Below are 16,300 nucleotides of genomic sequence, written 5' to 3'. Positions count from 1 at the left end.
AATTAGAAAGACAAAATTATTTTTTATAGCAGATAACATGGTAATTGCTTCACTTTTTGTTTTTGTTTTACATAAAAGATCTTGCTGTGTGGATCAGACTACCTTCAAACTGAGTATTATAGCTCAGGCTGACCTTGAACTCAAAATCATTAACCATTTGATTTTTACTTATTTATCAAGCAAAAGTAGTAACAACTTTATTTCTATGTATTCAGAATTTTTAACAAATCAATAGAAAAGGTTGTTTTTGTTACTTTAAGGATGATAGGTTGATAAACTATTCTCTTAAAATTTCTCCAGCCAGGCACTGTGGCACATGACTTTAATCCTAGTACTCAGGAAACAGAAGCAAGCAGATCTTTGTGAATTCAAGGTCAACACGGCCTACTTAAACTCAGCTGGCTTTGAACTCACCGAGATCTGTTTGCCTCTGTTTCCCATGTGCTGAAATTAAGAAGCATGCACCACCATGACTAGCAATTTTGTTTCTTAAAGTGGATTTCACAACATAGCCCAAGTTGACCTGGAATTCTCTGGTATAAACTTGCCTCAAACCTGCAGCCCTCTGTATATTCTCATTAGGGCTAGGTTATAAGTGTGTACCACCACATCTAGCTCTGTTCTAAATCTACCATGTGGTTCCTTTCTATCTGTTAAAAACTCCTCAAGTTTATAACCATTATCTACAGTCCTTTCTCCCTATTACTCAACTTAAAAGCAAAAAAAAAAAAAGTTTGAATAAAAAAAAAACAACAAAAAACATCTTTATACCCATCTTATTTCTAGTTCCACAAGATTTGTTTTGTTAAGTGCTGATGATCTGAAATACTACACACACACACACACACACACACAAAATAGTTGGTTTTTTTGGGGGGGGGTTGGTTTGAGATGGGGGGTCCTCTTGATATACTAACGTTAAACATGTATGCTCATTTTAAATATTTCTTTTTTTTAAGAGAGAGAGAGAGAGAGGTTGAAAGTTTTTTTTTTTAATATTTATTTATTTATTAGGTATACAATATTCTGTCTGTGTGTATGACCGCAGGCCAGAAGAGGGCACCAGACCCCATTACAGATGGTTGTGAGCCACCATGTAGTTGCTGGGAATTGAACTCAGGACCTTTGGAAGAGCAGGCAATGCTCTTAACCTCTGAGCTATCTCTCCAGCCCCTAAATATTTCTTTAGATTATAATTCCCCCCTTCTTTCCTCCCTCTAACCCCCCCAAACATAAGTTCTTAGCAAAATCGATCTGATGTATGTTTGTCTGCAAATATATCTTTATAACAACAAAAGTATATTTCTTACCTTGCCTGCATCCAGCCCTTAGGCCAAAGTGGCTTCACCTCTGTCTCCATGAAGGATTTAAGATAATCCTCAGCAGATTGGCTTTTATTTGGCTCTAATTCATAGCATCCCAATTTGATCTCAACAAGGTTACATAACAAAGTTCTAAACAAATTAAAAATATATACTGATATAAAAATGTGAATTGTAAAACTTAAAAAAAGATTCAAAACAGTTATTTTTGAAGCACACAAATCTGGTGGCAATAAAGAATGTTAACTGAAGTATTCAGACTATAATAAGAGAAATAAGTTCTAATATTGATCATTCACTGCACTACAATCAACTCCCATCATGAAACAATGGCCTTTGGTACCTTTCTTTAGTGACCAAAGACTGAAAGGGATAGTTGTCTCCCTGGGGTAAAGCAAGCAGACAGTTCACACAAGTATATCACATGCTTGTTCTTATGCAAACAGAATGACTTCAGTCCACTATTAGAACAGCTGATAAAATGTATTATATGAAGACCAAAGCACCAGACCCTGAGGCCATTACACTGGATTACTATTCTTGAGTATGTTTTCTTAGACACTATTCTTTGGTTGCTTTTGATCTAGTCCTCCACTTCTGGGGATTCTTATAATTTCTTTGCCTATAAATGAAGACTAAGAAAGCTCACCTAATGGTGTCATCCCAGTGGAATTTCTTTCGTGGGCCTATGACTCGTTTCCCTGGTTTCTCCTCATCATCATCTTCAGATCCATTTTTTTCCCGTTCTTCATCTGCTTGCACCCTAAAAAATGAATAACACTTTATTAAGCAGTTTTAACCCAGAATTCACGACCATATAGTCCTTAAATACTTCAGTTGCTCATCCAAATGTTTACTTGAGACAGAACAGGGGGCAGTATTTCCACATGAAGCCAGTATGAAGTGGATGAGTAAATAAGGCCCTGAAGTATAATACAGAGGTGCAAATGCTCATCCTTTAGATCAAACTTTGTGTCCAGTCCCAACTTAGTATAATTGGTTAAGACGTGAAATGCCTTAAGCAGCATTAAATTTTAGCTTTTTTATTTTTATTTATTTATTTTTTGAGACAAGGTCTCAGCATGAAGCCTAGGCTAGCCTAGAACCTGGATCACTCTGCTGAAACCTCCTAATTGCTGTTATTATAGGTACATCTTATTATGCCTCCCTTGGCTCTTGTTTTGTTCGCATCTATACACTAACCAGACAAAGCCTTTTGCTTTTGACAGCAAAAGCAGTTGAGTGGGAAGTGACACATCACTTAGAAAATATTCGATTACATCATTTTAACTGTATACATGGTGTCTAGAGAATGAGGACTACTTAAGAACATCAACTAAGCAGGGCAGTGGTAGTGCAAACCTTTAATCCCAGAGATCGGCAGGCAAAGGCAGGTGGATCTCTGTGAGTTTGAGGCCAGCCTGGTCTATACAGCTGAATTCCAGGACAGCCAGGTCTGCACAGAAATCGTGTCTCAAAAAAAGCAAAAGGCCAAAAACAAATGACAACAAAACAAAATAAAACCAAACAAAAGACTATCAACCAAACGTCACTGTCAATTCTAAACCAGCCCAAAGCAGAGGTACATACTTGGCACACTTGGCTTGACTGCGAGCCTGGCAGTCCTCCTGGTATTTAAATAGCTGTTCGGGCATGACGTTGCTAACAGCCAACTTCAATTTTTGCAGAGGTTCCCTTAAACGATCATCCTGAAGGGGTAAATATATTTGGAGTTTTTTTTTTTTCAAATATAACAAAACTTACTCTATAAGCAGAACTTCAATAGGTAAAATCACATTTTACATACTGATTATATACACCTGAAATGTTATCTAACATGACATTTCTTCTACAGCCCTGACTTGTCAAGGTACACTGGAAGAAAAATTACATTGACTGTGTTTTCCACTACACCAAGCAGAGTCCCAGTTCTTGCCTGCTGCCCCAGAAACAGTGTTCCTTCACATTCTTAAGAATGAGTCCAAATTTTGGCCAATAAGTTTTATGAATGAATTATAATACAAATAGAAAATGGGACTGATATTGCCCAGACTACTGTTTAACTCCTGGTGTTGAGATATAGCCAAGGAAGACACTATTCTAAAATACTACAACACACAATCTGCTCTGGTGACTACCAACAGGATGCGGGCAACCTGTTCTCCCAGTTACTGCTAGCAATTATAACTTATGATGCAAGCAAAACTTAAATTCAAGGCCAAAAGAAAGAGGAAACTGAGAAACTCTTCTCCATATGGGTTCAGCATAGAAAGGAAAATAAGAATTTTGTATCTGACAGTTCAAGTCAGCCAACAGCATTTTAATCTTACAAATAACATATACTTAAGTGCTTAAAACCTTCATCATTGTCATAGGCCCAGAAATATCTTAATTCTTTCTTCACTAAAGCAAAAGGATTTTGCTTTTTATAATGTAGATTGAGATTCAAACATACTAAGCAAGTCTTTACTTAAGCTTTACTATACCCCCAACCCTTAACAAGTCATTACACCTTTTGATAAAAGATGTATTAGAACATAAAAATTATGACTAGAAACCTATGCCATAGATACTAATTAATAAACTAAGCATGTAATGGTATCTGGAAACATGCTGTTTACTGGTTACAAAACCGAAGATCTAGGTATTATTCTTCCACTTACCTGGACATTAAGATGTAGCTTCTTTAGACGTTTTACCAGTGTTTCCTTATTACATGGCACAAATGCTTCAAGATGGGAGTAGACACCACTACGAACGACAGGGCCTAGTTCTTGTAGCTGTAACTCGATGCTGACCACAAAACAAAACAAAACACACAATAGTAAACATCATAAAATTCTTTTTTATATAGCATCTATATATAAGCCAGAAATTAGCCAGGCGGTGGTGGCACACACCTTTAATCCTAGCACCTGGTGGAGGCAGAGGCAGGCAGATCTCTGAAATCAAGGCCAGAATAGTCTGCAAAGCAGGTTCCAGGACAGTCAGGACTACATAGAGAGAAACCCTGTCTTGAAAAATAAACAAAGCAAAAACAAAAACAGAAAAGGAAGAAAGCAAACAAGTACAGGCAGGTATTTCTGAAACTACACTCCCAGAGTTCCTATAGTACTCTCCTTTAAAGTATCTGAAAAGGCAAGGCCCTTTACACCCAGCTATGTGCACATGATAATTTCCTCATCTTTGTTTTCCTTTTATGACTGTGACACAGCTGTTATTTAATAGTTTACTTAATTTATTGTAAATGATTAGTTCTCACTTCCCTTTTGGGAACAGAAAACTAAAGTTAAATCTTTATTTTGTCTAGTAGCAATTTCTTTTTGATATTTCAGCCTGACTCCATCCTAAGTTTAGAATCTTGTTACAGGGTCGAAATAAGTTCCTTCCTGTTTTCTGTAAAACTTAAATTTGAGCATGTCTTTACCCTTTTCTGGAATTTGACATGTTCCACACCTGACCTCCACCCTGATTAAGATGTTCTGCCAAATAATTTTGAGACATTCTACCAAGTTCCTATGTAACCAAAAAACCCCTTGGAAACTCCCTAGCCTTGCAGTCTTTTGGGCTATATAAAGCCCCAATTTCTCCTATGTTCAATGCTATTTTTCTCAAACCTGTCTTTAGGGAGACAGTCCTGTCTGACAGAAGTTAAAGCTTGCTTAATTTGATCAAAAAGGACACTAAGAAAGACTAACATAGATTTAATCTACATGGAAAGTAGAAAAAGACAAGGTCTGCTGAGTCAATTGGGAGCATGGGAACCTTGGGGAAGGGTTGAAGGGGAGAGGAGAGAGGCAGGGAGGGGAGCAGAGAAAAATGTTGAGCTCAATAAAAAAAAAAAAAAAATTGACCAAAAAGTTTTGTTCATTGGTCTTTACTCTCATTTAGTGGGACTAACATTTTTCTCTTCTCTATCTCAATTCCTCTTTTAAAAGTAAAGCAGTGCCAGGTGGTGGTGGCACATGCCTTTAATCCCAGCACTCGGGAGGCAGAGGCAGGTGGATCTCTGTGAATTTGAGGCCTGACTGGTCTACAAGAGCTAGTTCCAGGACAGGCTCCAAAGCTACAACAAAACCCTGTCTCAAAAAATAAGAACAGAAACAAAACAACAACAACAAAAAAGTAAAGCAGTAAAGTTTGTAATAATTGCCATATTCTGGCAGAGAGAAACTAATAAATAAGGTGTCTCTCAAAATGGAAAAGATTTTATTTGGCAGCTGCTGCTGAAGAGAAATAACAACTGATGTCAGTTTGAAGGTCATTATCAAATTGGGACTCTTAGCTGGGCTTGATGATGCATATATTTAACCCTACTCGGAAAGAAGAGGCAGGGATCTCTCTGAATTCCAGGATAGCCTGGACTATGTAGGAGTTCCAGGCCAGGCAAGGATACATCGTGAGATCTTGTATCAAAACAAAACAAAACAAAACAAAAAATACAACATAGTAAAACAAATTGGGGCTCTTGACAACAAATTATGTCCAAATCACCATAGATAATTATAGGAAAATGTACAGGGACACTTAGGAAACCTTCCCATATTAAATGAATTTATCACTTCTAAAATACAGTGTAATCTCAGCTGGGCAGTAGTGGTACACACCTTTAATCCCAGCACTCGGGAGGCAGAGGCAGGCGGATCTCTATGAGTATGAGGCCAGCCTGGTCTACAAGAGCTAGTTCCAGAACAGCTAGAACTGTTACACAGAGAAATCCTGTCTCAAAAGAAAAAAAAAAAAGTTAGTTGGAACTGAAGATAAAATGCAAACTTTCCAAGTACTAAGAGAAGCCACAAAAGTCTAGACTGACTCAAGGAGACAGTTTAAAAAGTTACTGGTTTCCAAAAAGGTTAACACAGACACGGGAAAACTGACTTCCTGAGGAGAAATCAACTGCTAAGTCCTCTGTATACTGCTATTCAAGTAAATGCTCACTCAAAGAGCACCAAGGAGATGGCATGGAGGTCTCTCTCATAGGAGTGTTCAGTAAACAAAATCATGCCCAGTGCAATCTGAGTGGACCAGAGGCAGTCAGAAGCTCGTTCTCTATTAGAAATGCCTGCTTCAGGGAACAGGGAAGAAAATCAAGTGAGCATATTGTATACTTGTTCATTCAGGTCAAATTCAACTATGGAAAAAAAAATGGTTAACCAAGAAATTAATCTTTTTCTCCTCAACAAAAGGAAGAAATGGTTAAGGCCAATACACCTGGATAATGTTATAGGATTACACTATTTATTACAACAGGTACTCTGTCCAGAAGAGGAAAGCATGTGCGTTTAGGGTAGAGAAAAAAAAGGCCAAAAACAATAATAAAGTGACTCTAAAGGAAAAACTTCAACTCTGTAGATGTGTGTGTGTGGAGAGAGAGAGAGAGAGAGAGAGAGAGAGAGAGAGAGAGAGAGAGAGAGGAGATTTAGCAGTTAAGGGCACTGACCCCCTTCCAGAAGATCAGGGTTTGATTCCCAGAAACCATATGGTGCCTAACAATTGTTTGTAATTCTAATTTCAAGGGATCTGATGCTTTCTTCTGGCCTCCTTGGGCACTAGGCACATGCATGGTGCAGTTACATATGTGCTGACAAAACACCCATACACATAAAGTAAAAATAAAAGCATCTAAGAAGAAACCAAGGTAGATGGGCTCCGCAACTCAGAGATTTGTTTGTGACAGACAGGGACGGAACTCTAATAGTGTGTTTACCTGTGTTGCCAGAGCACAAGGATGGGGCTCTTTCCTCTGGGGGTGGGGGGAATAGAGTGAAATGGAAAGAAAGGAGCGAGGGGAGGAGGGAGAGGAAAAAGTTCATCTAGTACAAGGGGAAAGAAAAAACGGCTAGTGAGATCAGATCATGGAATCTGGGACAACTCTGATGAGCAACAGCTGCACTGTCTGGTGCCTCTGGAGCTTAAAAGCAGTCATTAAGGGTGGCAGCACGGATGTGAAGAGTTATGCACCTCTTTCAAGCGCATGCATTCAACTGGAAATCAGGGCCCAAACAAAGAACTCTTGTGCTACTCCACGAGAAACACACTCTTCTGTTTGAGTCTACTTTTTAAGTATAACAGATTATAACTACCTATAAGTACTGAAAAAAACACCCTTTTATATCAAATATCTCTATTATCTATTTAAAAAACAGGAGTCACAGTAACACTATTTGCTTGTATCTTCCTATCTGACATTATAAAATGCCAGAGCAGACCTATCATTTTCATCATACATGTAAAATCTACTATCACATTTTGCCTAGTTCTGCCTGCATTCAACTGCATTCTTAAATCCTATAACCAACAGTTTAAACCTATGAGACATCCATTTACAAGTACAGTTTATTTGGCTACAACCTTCAAAAATGCAGCTTTATTAGTATCAAACTCTAAGTGTAAAATTGATAAACCTAAAAATCTACTCATTTAAAAATAATTCATGTCATATATGAACCTTGATCTTTTTCTCCTAATCTGATTTCTATAGGTTCCATATAAACTAACCGCCAAGATTTCTTTGATTTTTCAAGACAGTGTTTCTCTGTGTAGTCCTGGCTGTCCTGGAAATCCCTTTGTAGAGCAGGCTGTCCTCAAGCTCAGAGAACGATCTGCCTTTACCTCCCAAGTGCTGGGATCAGGTGTGTGTCACCACCATGCCTGGGCTCTATGCCTGGCTCCAAGATTTCTATCTTGAACTTGTGGGGTTTAGGCCATCCTGGCCACACATAATGGAGCCCAGGAGAGACTGGTCATGCATGGGGTCCAGGCAGCACTGGGTCCCAGGAAAAGCCATAAGATGGCACCACCTAGGAACAGACCATTCAAAGGAAATTCCTAACACTCCAGCCACTGTACATAGGATCACCTGCCAGCATATACCCATCTCTTTTCACACGGACACCCCTAGACGATAACGATAGCTTGAATTCTGCATGAAAATGGAAAGAGCTAGAAAACATTATTTTGAGTGAGGTCACAGACACAGAAAGACAATTATCACATGTACTCATTCATAGGTGGTTTTTAAACATAAAGCAAAGAAAGCCAGCCTACAAACCATAATCCTGGAGAATTTAGACAACAATGAGGACACTAAGAGAGACTTACATAGATCTAATCTACATGGGAAGTAGAAAGTAGAAAAAGACAAGATCTCCTGAGTAAATTGGGAGCATGGAAACCTTGGGGGAGGGTTGAAGGGGGGAAGGGAGCAGAGAAAAATGTAGAGCTCAATAAATACCAATTAAAAAAAATTCAAAAAACAAAAACTATTTTAAAATATTACGTGTGTGTATACATACGGTACCATGGAGTACCTAAGGAGGTCAGAGGGCAAATTGTAGACTTGGTTCTGAACTCCAACCATGTGGGTCCCAGGGATCAAACTCAGGCCATCAGATTTGGTGGGAAGCACCTTATCCATTGAGCCATCTCATTGGTTTTCATAGGTCAACTGTGTGCATGCATGTAGCATTTTTTTTTTAAGAAAAAGTTTCATATAGCCCAGACTAGTCTATAACTCTATAACTTAATATTATTCCTGAGGATGATCTTGAATTTCCTGGTCCTCCTGCCTCTATCTCTATAGTGCTGGGAAAACAGGTACCATATCCAGTAAGTTTTATGCAGTCCAGGGTAATCTGATCCAGATCTTGTAAAATAAAGGCAAGAACTATTTGAACTCTATCTTCAGCCCCTCCTAATTCACTTACTTAAACTTGTAGTTCTCTTGCCTCAACCTCTTGCTGCTGAGATTAGAGGCATACACCACCATCCTCTACAAAATTTGTATTAATGATTTGTTTATTAATTTATTTGAGATAGAGTGTCAAGTAGTCCAGGCTGGCTTTGAACCCACAATGTAGCTGAGAATGACCTTCAACTATTCATTCTTCACCTCCAAAATGCTGGAATTATAGAGGTGTACCAAACCACACTCAGTTTATGCAAATCCAAGGTTTCCAGCATGCTAAGCAAGCACTCTATCAACTAACTACAGCCTCAGCAGCCTGTAAGGTTTTTTCATTTGTACTCTTTTATTTCAAAAAACGACTTGAATTTAGGGCCTCACAAATGCTTTGCAAGTATATTATTGAGATTATTCCCACTCCAGGTTTAAAAAAAAAAGATAAAAATCACTTACTCCAGAAGAATATTATTCATATCTTGTGTGAAGAATTTTTTTCTTCCTTCTTCATCAAAAAGTTTGGCAGCCTAGAAAAACATAAGAAAAACAGACAACATAATTCACAATAAACAGTTACTGACATAAATTATCTAACAACAATAGTACTACTACTATCAGTAGTATAATATTTTACTATTATTTTATTTTAGCAGTAAAATACCACAAATTTTGACCCAGTCAGGCAAAGCCATTTGAGATCCAAATCAAACAGGCTATCATGTATGACTGCTGCAGTTGGTAATAACTAATACACACTTGTGGCTTGAAAAGCACTTGAACATTTAAAATCAGTGCCACTGGGCTAAAGTCAAGTGACAATAGGGCTAGGCTCTTTTTCAGAGAGAAAAAGAAAAAAAAAAGGCAAAGTTAGACCCAAGAAGTTTTTTTTAAAAACAAAGCATACATTGAATTAGTATGGCATGATGGCACAAGGAACTAACAGTACCACTTGAGACAGCGTAGCTTTCCAAGAGCCATTTAACTAATAACCACAGGGAAATACTATCCTTAAAAAGAGAAGAATTGTGAAATGCATTAGCGCTGCCTATTTCTAGACTTAATTGTCATCAGAGGCCATGAAAAGTATAAAGCTGAAAACTGAGTGTCAATCTTGTGATAGATACAACGCTTGCCAAAATGCCTAATGTACAAAACGGACATGGCCTTTGAGTGAAATGCATAAAGATCTTCTCACTCTCATTCAAACACACACACATTTATTTATTTTAAGCCACAGGCTCCCTATGTAACCCAGGATATAGTTTGAGCTTGGCAGCCCTCCTGAATCAGATTGCAGATTATCACCCACCTAAGGATTTCTACAGAATCCTGTGATTATGTCCACTTTAAACTTTATAATCTTAAATGCTAATAATCTTAGGCAAAAATCAAACTTAATACTCAATGTCACAAATATGTATCTATCTAAACAAAAATGCCAGGCAGTAGTAGAGCCCACATTACTTTTCCTGTGCTGAGTGAAACCAGGATGCTGTACATGTTAGGTAAATTCCCAAACACTGAGCTAAGCTCTCACCCTCAAAACACAATTTGTAAAAACAAGATTATTTCTGTTTCCTATAGAATAAAGTCCTTGTTGGTAGGGTGAGTCTATAAACTTTCTAACTTTGTATTCTTCTACTCTAGTCTATACTTTATACTCATTATCATATAGAATCTGCATAAACAGCCAGAAATTGGTAGTATATCTCCTGATCTTACAAATAAGGAACTGCAAACTTACAAATAAGGAGCTGCAAAATGCCCCCAAGTCAAATTGCTAGTAAGTTATGCAGCCAAGGGCTGGAGAGATGGCTCAGAGGTTAAGAGCATTGCCTGCTCTTCCAGAGGTGCTGAGTTCAATTCCCAGCGACCACATGGTGGCTCACAACCATCTGTAATGAGATATGGTGCCCTCTTCTGGCTTGCAGGCATCCACGCAGACAGAACACTGTATGTATGTATGTATATATATATATATATATATATATATATATATATATATATATATATAAAATCAAAAAAAAAGTTATGCAGCTAAGATTTAGACTAAGGCCTTTGTAAACTGCAAAACTGCCACAGAGCAGACACTGGATGACTGCGGTAGTTTGGTTTCTACATAATTGAGAGCAATAAAAAAAATTATCAAGGAATAAGCACAAACTATAAGCTTGAAAATAACATTGTCACACAGTATTTCCTCTTAACTTGGTGACCAGAGGCAAAGAGCTTTTAACTTGGAAACTCTGCCATCACTTATGATAAATAGACTGAGGAAGTCAAAGGCACAGTTCGCATCAGGAGTCATGAGATGCACACTGGCTGGACAGAGCTGATACAAGAACTTAAGCACACCAGAGTCAAAAGTACCAAGCTATCTAAGTATTTGACATGCTTTAGATAGAAAAGGCAAATCTCCAAGAATATTTCTAGAGTGAAGATTAAGCATATTCAGAGGAAATATTCATATTCAAAGAAAGCCAGAATAAAAATGAAATCTGAGAAAAAAGGAGAAATTTAAGTGAAAAGGTTTATCATGAAAGGATACTTTCTCATTACAAAGCTATTTTTCAGAAAAACACAAATGTGTGAGCTCAGGAAAAATTTTTATCTCCTGAAGAAAAAGCACCATCTTATATTTCAAAGTAAAACACAAAGAACTCATGGGTATTATAAAAGGCTTGCTTTTGGGCCACCAACCAGCTCCCAAATCGTGTATTATTAATTATGAATGTGCAGCCTTATCTTATGCTCATTTCTAGTTAGATCTTGTAACTTAATTTAACCTATTTCTCTTCATCTAAGTTTCGCCTCAGGGCTTTTTACCTTTGTTTCATTCTGTATGTCCTACGCTGTACCTGGCTGGCTAGCAGCTGCCTGGCTAAATTTAAGCAAAGTCTGCCAAAATTGAACACAAAATATTCTATACCTCAGATAAAGGGGGTACGTGTGAGACTGGGTTTGTAGCTAATCAAACTAGCAAATGAGTTCAAGTTGAGGAGAAACCCATGACAGCTATCATGGTGGGAAAGAACTAATGCTTACTATAATTGCTGATTATAAAGTAGATCATAAAATAACTAGGGGCTCGTAATGTCACTCAGTAGTAGAACTCTCTCTTTTTTTTCCTAGATAGGTTTTTCTGTGTAGCCCTGGTTGTCCTGGAACTTGCTCTGTAGACCAGGCTGGCCTCAAACTCACAGAGATCTGCCTGCCTCTGCCTCTCAAGAACTGGGATTAAAGGCATGATATATGAAGTCGAGGACTTGATTCCTTGGAACTGCAAAAATAATTAACAAAATAAAACTACGTTAAAATAGTTTGAAGCAATCAAGTCCAAGTACACGTCCACAACACAATATTCTCTCCTTTTTCTACACTGTTTTCTTTGCATGTGTCTGCAGCTAATAAAAATTTTATTAGGAGGGACTGGAGTAGTGGCTCAGCAGTTGAGAGCATTGGTTGCTCTTACATCAGACCAAGGTTCAATTCCCAGGGCCCACACAGTGGCATGTCATTGCTGCCTATAATTCTGGTCCTCGGGGATCTCTATGGGCACCAAGAATATACCTGGTATACAGACACACATATAAGCAAAACACTTCATACACATAAAATAAATCCTAAAAAATTTTATTATGAAGTCTATATAAATGTTATTTGTAAGGTAGGGTTTGTAAAATGGATCAGTGGTAAAAGCAATTGCTACTAAGCCTTATAACCTGAGTTTGATTTCCAAAACCCACATGTTGGGAAATGAATGGATTCCTGCAAGTTGTCCTCTGACCTCCACATGTACACTATAAATTTATGGGTGCATGTGCACGCACGCGCGCACACACACACATACACACAAACAAATAACCAAATATGAAGAAAAATTTATAAGGTAAACTGAAACAACTACAGAGCTTAGAATGAGTGGTAGAGTGACCATCTAACATGCATACAACATTAGGCTCTATCCCTAGCACTAAAAGAAAAAAAAAAGCAAGTGTATAGTATAGCCATGTAAAACTGAATTTACTTAAGCCAGGTGGTAGTGGCATACACCTTTAATCCCAGCACTCAGGAGGCAGAGGCAGGTGGATCTCTGTGAGTTCAAGTCCAGCCTAGTACATAGAGTGAGTTCCAGGACAGGCTCCAAAGATACAGAGAAACTCTGTCTTGAAAAACCAAATATATATTTGGATAACATATATATTATATATTTATAACAATATATAAATATTATATATTATAATATATTAGAAGTATACATATTATCCAATGTCTGTAAGAGGCTATGGAAAATAAGTTGTTGCGACTGTGGGTTGTTTTTGTTGAACTTTATGTTTGTGCAGTGAATAAAAACCAAGAGCATCATTACACTTACTACACGAAGGTCCTCAATGCGTTTTTCAAGGAGCACAGGTAGGCCATCTGGAAGTGTAGGTACCACCTTGGGTAGAACCTGAGAGGTTAAGGTGGGTTGAGTGGTGTTTCCATTTTCTCCCCCTGACTCAGAGAGCGGGCTACCATCAGAAGCAGCATCCAGTAATCTGTCAAAGTCAAAGTCGTCTAGCATCTCGAGGGCATTCTCAGCTTCCTGAAACAATTCATGTTCATTTGTGCTAACAAAAATAGGGAGGTCTGGATCAGCACTGTTCAGACCTAAGTCCGAGATGTCATCCCCCAGGGCTGTAGCAGCACAAGAGGGCTTGGTCAGAGAGGAAGTGGTTAGGGTCACAGGGACTTTAGGGTTAGATTCCTTCTTTAATGCATCCTTCTCTTTTTGAAATTTTCGTATCATGGCAGCCAAAGAAAGGGAATCTTTATATCGCTTCTTCTTTTTTTCAGACTTGTGTGAATTGAGAGCCACAACTCTGTAAAGGAAAAAGACTGGTTAGGCTGTGTCATTTAAAAAGTTAATCCCATATGTCAATGAATAAAATAATTAAAATAATCCAGTGAGAGATGGCACAACAAAATCGTCTTTATAGTTTTGTATTAGATTACACTTGCATGATAGCACCGTCTCCAACATCTTCTGGATATGTGACAGGTTTCACACAGCCTAGGCTGGCCTCAAACCCTTACATACATAGTTCAGGATGACCTTCAACTACTGCTTCAACCTCCCAAGTCCTAGAAATACACATTTGTGTCACCTCGTTTGGCTTAAACTGGTTCTTCAAGATTAAAAAATTGTAATAAACAAGATAGCCAATGAAAAATCTGTAAGTGTAACTGAAACACTAAGTCTCTAAGATGACAAAGTCTCCTGTTTATTAATAGTACCACAATATTATTAAAATGCAGTAGGTCATTATCAAATTAAACAACTAAATACATTAGTGGTGAATATATATTTCTAAAAGGAAACCATAATATTGTGATGCTAATTTCCTATCAGGCTTAATGTAGCATACCCCATTTGTTTGGGCACTTTTTTCCTTGGCTTCTTCTCTTTTTCCCCTTCCTCTTTCCGCTTCCGCTTCTTTACCTCAATATCATCTTCTTTTATTTTGGGAACCTGCAACATGATAAGAGAATATGTCATTTATCCGGATTTTTCCTCTTTGATGTTAGCAATAGAGTACAAGGCAGTGGTCTTTTACAGTGTCTGTTAGAATTACTTGGTCAAAGTCTAAGATCTTGGGGATCCATGTTTTCGTTGCTACTGTTGTATATGTGTTTAAGTGTGTGAGTACTGATGCCTGTGAAGCCAAAGGGAGAACATGGGTATCTTCTTCACTGTTCTCTATCTTATTTCAAACAGGATTCTCATTGCACATGGAGCTCACCAATTCAGCTAGACTGGTTAGTGGGCAAACCCAGATATCCTTCTGTCTGTGCCTCTTCAGCGTTTGAATTGCAGATGTGTGCCACCACGCTAGGCTTTAAATAGGCACTGGGAATCCAAATTTGGGGAGATGAGTTGAGCCATATCACCAGTCTCTCAACTGTGACTTTGATTCAGCTCACTGGGGCCTTAAGAGTTTACAGTTTAAATAAGAATTTTAATTATTCTGGTACAAATAAAGTCTCTGACCCCACAGCAGGAAACACGTATGAACAATATTCATTTCTCAGCTATAGTACAACAAAAGAAGTCATTACAAGTTAAATCTGAGGGAAGTTAAAGGCTATGAAAGGTTCTTCTATAGAAAAATCCTACTTTCTTGTTTGTTTGCCTGTTTTGTTGTCTTAAGTTATGGAGGCAAGGTCTCACTATAGCACTGTCTGGCTATGTAGACCAGGCTGACCTTGAACTCACTAAGATCCCCCTGCCTCTGCTTCTCAAATGCTGCAATTAAAGACTGTGTGTGTCTGTTTTTAAATAGTGTAGTGATCAATTCCAGGGCCTTGTACATAGGAAGTAAGCACTCTACCATTAAGCCATAGCCCCTGCCCTCACCAACATAATTTTAAACATATAATTAAACAATAATATTTTACTTTTCCTTATGTCCACAGTTGTGGCACAAATAATATTCAAAATATCTAACCTGAGGCCAAGTGTGGTGGTACATACCTTTAATTCCAGCACTCATAAGGCAGAGAAGCAGGTAATCTCTGTTAGTTTAAGGCCAGCTGTGTAATGATATTTCATTTGTAGTTTAATAAATAGGGCTTGCCTGAAGACTAGAATGCAAAACAGCCACACTAGTCAGCCATACAGTCCAGGCAGTGGCACACCTCTAATCCGAGCAGTCACACTAGTTAGTCATAGAGGTGGTGTTGCAAGCCTTTTACTCCTAGCACTAGAGAGGAGTATAAGGATGGATGGGACGGGAACTCACTCTCTTCCAGTCTGAAGATTTCATAGAGGTTAAGAGCTCTCTAGTGTCTAGTGGTTTGGCTCCTTTGCTTTGCTGATCTTCAGATTGAACCCCAATATCTGTTTCTGGTTTTTATTATTCGTGCTACAATCTTGATTTATACAGTGAGTTCCAAGACAGTCAGGGATAAAAAGAGGAAGGGGGATCTTTTTGGGGCCAACAAAATGGTTCAACAGGTAAAACTGCTCGCCATGCAAACCTGACGGCTTGGGGGCTGGAGAGATGGCTCAGTGGTTAAAGAGCATTGCCTGCTCTTCCAAAGGTCCTGAGTTCAATTCCCAGCAACCACATGGTGGCTCACAACCATCTGTAAAGAGGTCTGGCGCCCTCTTCTGGCCTTCAGGCATACAGACAGAATATTGTATACAAAATAAAATAAATAATAAATAAATTAAAAAAAAAAAACCAAAAAAAAAAAAAAAACCTGACGGCTTGAGTATAATCCCTAGAGCTCACGGTGGAAGGAGAAATCC

The 16,300-nt window shown here is 38.2% G+C and overlaps 1 protein-coding gene across 4 annotated transcripts in view; it reads right to left on the bottom strand.

The window, feature by feature from the left end:
• The window catches only part of Ubn2 (ubinuclein 2), a 64,168-nt gene that overhangs the window by 28,729 nt on the left and 19,139 nt on the right, over nt 1-16,300 (bottom strand). For 2 of the 4 annotated variants that reach the window (XM_041675785.1, XM_041675786.1), the window contains exons 5-11: nt 14,415-14,518; nt 13,373-13,868; nt 9,460-9,530; nt 3,986-4,115; nt 2,913-3,031; nt 1,972-2,085; nt 1,311-1,454 (exon numbers count right to left, since the gene is read on the bottom strand). In XM_041675785.1, the coding sequence (XP_041531719.1) occupies nt 1,311-1,454; nt 1,972-2,085; nt 2,913-3,031; nt 3,986-4,115; nt 9,460-9,530; nt 13,373-13,868; nt 14,415-14,518 (1,178 nt within the window). The remainder of the gene's footprint in view (nt 1-1,310; nt 1,455-1,971; nt 2,086-2,912; nt 3,032-3,985; nt 4,116-9,459; nt 9,531-13,372; nt 13,869-14,414; nt 14,519-16,300) is intronic. The other 2 variants (XM_041675787.1, XM_041675788.1) reach the window with 1 other exon arrangement.

Source organism: Microtus oregoni, unplaced genomic scaffold (assembly GCF_018167655.1).
Source record: "Microtus oregoni isolate MIOR12 unplaced genomic scaffold, Mior012 000026F_ref0000081, whole genome shotgun sequence".
Taxonomy (NCBI): Eukaryota; Metazoa; Chordata; class Mammalia; order Rodentia; family Cricetidae; genus Microtus; species Microtus oregoni.
This window is presented reverse-complemented; position numbering and strand designations above follow the sequence as displayed.